At 63.9% G+C, this 3129-nt stretch overlaps 1 protein-coding gene across 1 annotated transcript in view; it reads right to left on the bottom strand.

Moving 5' to 3' along the window:
• Positions 1–788: 788 nt before the first annotated feature.
• Positions 789–3129, bottom strand: part of C3 (complement C3) — a 21833-nt gene continuing 19492 nt past the window's right edge. Inside the window, exon 41 of the mRNA XM_026055533.1 lies at positions 789–870. Within this exon, the coding sequence (XP_025911318.1) occupies positions 789–870 (82 nt within the window). The remainder of the gene's footprint in view (positions 871–3129) is intronic.

Below are 3129 nucleotides of genomic sequence, written 5' to 3'. Positions count from 1 at the left end.
GTCACGGGGTGTCCTCCAGCCCATGTGGCCATCATGGAGCATCCTCCATCCCATGGTCCATCAGGCCATCATGGAGCATCCTCCATACCATGGTCTCCAGGGCTCCCCCCCCCCCTAAAAAATTGGGTGCCCCATCCATGATTCCCATGGGCATCACAGCACCCATTTCCTACCGTTTCCCATTTCCACCCAGGCTCACGATGCCTTTTTTTTTCCTTTTCCCCCCCGTTTTCTCCCGCTCTCTCCAGGCTCGCTGGCAGTGCCCTCGCGACTGGCCTGGCGGTACGAGGAAGGCATCAACGGCGTCTTCGTCAGCGGGGACGTGCAGCCGGTGGCGCAGGGGCTGCAGGTGGACGCGGGCGGGCTCTACCTCCTCTACGGCCAGTTCGCCCTGGCGTGCACGGAGGCCACGTGTCCCGGCGGCGCCGTGACGCTCCAGGTCCTCCGGGATAACTCATCACGGCCGTTGTTAGCCGTACCGTTGACTTTGACCCCGGGGCCGGGGCCGGCTCACTCGGAGCTGACGCAAGCCGTGGGGCACCTGCAGACCGGTGATGTCCTCGAGCTGAGGCTGGCCGGTGAGCTGCCCGGGGACAGTTGGCAGCTGTCTCAGGACGACCGTGAGGGCAACTTCGTGGGCATGATCCGCATCGCCACCGACTGACGCCCAGCACCTGCCGCCAGCCGGCAGGGGACAGAGACACCCGCTGCCCAGAAACTTCGGTCCAGAGACCCCCCTGCATGGAGATCTGGGCCTGGAGACCCACCTGCGTGGATATTTGGTGACATCAAGGGACCTTGTAGACCTCTGTCCCTGGATATTCGGGGCTAGAGATCCAACTTCCTGGAGATGTGGGGCTGGAGACCCACCTGCATGGAGATGTGGGGACATCAAGGGACTCTGCAGACCCCCCCTGCACAAAGACTTCAGTCCAGAGACCCCCCTGCCCAGAGATGTGGGGCTGGAGACCCACCCGAATGGAGACTTGGGGCTGGAGACCCACTCGTATGGAGATCTGGGGCTGGAGACCACCTGACAGGAGATTTGGGAACATCAAAGGACCTTGTAGACCCCCCCCTTCCCGAAGATCTGGGTCTGGAGACCCACCTGCACAGAGATCTGTGGCTGGAGACCCACCATCCTGGAGATGTGGGGCTGGAGACCCACCTGCCAGGTGACTTGGGGGGCCCCAGAGACATCGGGGGACCCCGGAGACCCCACCCACCCAGAAGTTTAGGTCCTGAGACCTCACCATCTGGAAATCTGGGGGTGCCCCGGGACCCTGAGCAGCCCCCACCCTCAAAGCCTCCCTGCACCCATGGGTGCCCCAGCCATCCTCCGACTCCCCCCCCCAGCAGGCCTGAGGGGGGGGCCCTCTAATTTATTGCCAGGCACTTTAATGTACATTATTTATTGTGATTTATTGTCTTAATAAATTTATTTATGGCTCTGGGTGGCCCCAGGTGTCCTTCACCTCCCACCCCAAAAATGCGACACCCCCCCCCCCAAAGCCCCCTTCAGGTTGTCACCAGGCTCATTTTGGGGGTGAATCCAAGCTTTTCCCACCCTAAATCCTCCCCCTTCTGGTGGAAATGGGGGAACCTGGGGAGCTATAAAGGGCTCAGTTGCCCCCCCCGAGGCTGGATTTGCCTTTGACACCCCACATTTGCCCCTAAATGCCCAAATTTGCCCCGATCCCAGATTTGCACCAATTTGGTGGTGAGCGAGATCTCAGTGGGCCTGCAGAGAGGGACCCAGGTGTCCAGGCGGGGTGGGGAGGGGCTCAGCCCATGGGTGCCCCATGCACAACCCTATACGAGTCACCCAAGAATCCACGCTCATCTTCACCCTGGGTCTGGGGATCACCGGGGGTGGTGAAGGGAGTCCCAGTGGGCCTGCAGAGAGGGACCCAGGTGTCCGGGCAGGTCAGGGCCAGGGCCAGGAGGGTTCAGGCCTCGTGCGCAACCCTATACGAGCCACCTGAGAATCCACCCTAATTCCACCCCTCCTCCCCCGAGCCTTAGGGGTGCTAGGGATGGTGAAGGGGGTCTCTGCAAGCCCAGAGAGAGGGACCCGGGTGTCAGGCCTGGGGACAGGAGGCGTCAGGCCCTGTGCACAACCCTATATGAGCCACCCGAGAATCCACCTGGAGCTCCACCCTGGGCCTGGGGCTCACTGGGGGTGGTGAAGGGGATCTCAGGGGCCTGCAGAGAGGGATCCAGGCATCCGGGGCCTCCCCAACTGCGTGAGGGACCCAGCCCCTGCCCCACGCTCGCGCACGCCCCCACCTGCACCCATGGGTGCTGGGACTGCGGGGGCGAGCGTCCCATTAGGCACCGGAAATCGCCGTAGGAGCGAAGCCGCAGTGGGGCCTGGCTGGGGAGGCCGGAAACCGCCGGGCCGGAACGCCGCGGCACGCAGCACCGTGCGCGCCCCCGGTGGGGCTGCTGCTGCTGGGGTGGGGGGGGCCGTGCACCGAGCGGCACCGTGCTGCGTCCTGCACTGAGCACCCTGCACTGCGCAGCACCCTGCACCAAGCACCGTGCTGCACCCTGTGCTGGGGGCCGTGCAGCACCGTGCACGGAGGGTTGTGCAGCACCGTGCACCGAGCACCCAGCACCGAGCACCCGCCACTGAGCACCCTGCACCAAGGGCCGTGCACTGGGCACTGCGTAGCACCCTGTGCCAAGGGCCCGTGTAGGAACATGCACTGAGGGTTGTGCAGCACCGTGCACCGAGGGCCATGCACCGAGCAGCACCGTGCACCACAGGCTGTGCAACACCGTGCACCGAGTGTCGTGCAGCACCGTGCACCGAGGGCTGTGCAACACTGCGCACCGAGTGTCATGCAGCACCGTGCACCAAGGGCTGTGTAGCACTGTGCACCGAGTGTCGTGCAGCACCATGCACCAAGGGTTGTGCAACACCGTGCACTGAGTGTCCTGTAGCACCGTGCACCGAGGGCTGTGCAGCACCGTGCACCGAGTGTCGTGCAGCACCGAGGGCTGTGCAGCACCGTGCACTGAGCACCATGTGGCACCATGCAGCACCATGCAGCACCGTGCACTGCATTGTCCTCATCGTCCCCGTTGTCCCCATTGTCCCCCTCACCCCTATTGTGCTCCGGG

Source organism: Apteryx rowi, unplaced genomic scaffold (genome assembly GCF_003343035.1).
Source record: "Apteryx rowi isolate R43461 unplaced genomic scaffold, aptRow1 scaffold_1234, whole genome shotgun sequence".
Classification (NCBI taxonomy): Eukaryota; Metazoa; Chordata; class Aves; order Apterygiformes; family Apterygidae; genus Apteryx; species Apteryx rowi.
This window is presented reverse-complemented; position numbering and strand designations above follow the sequence as displayed.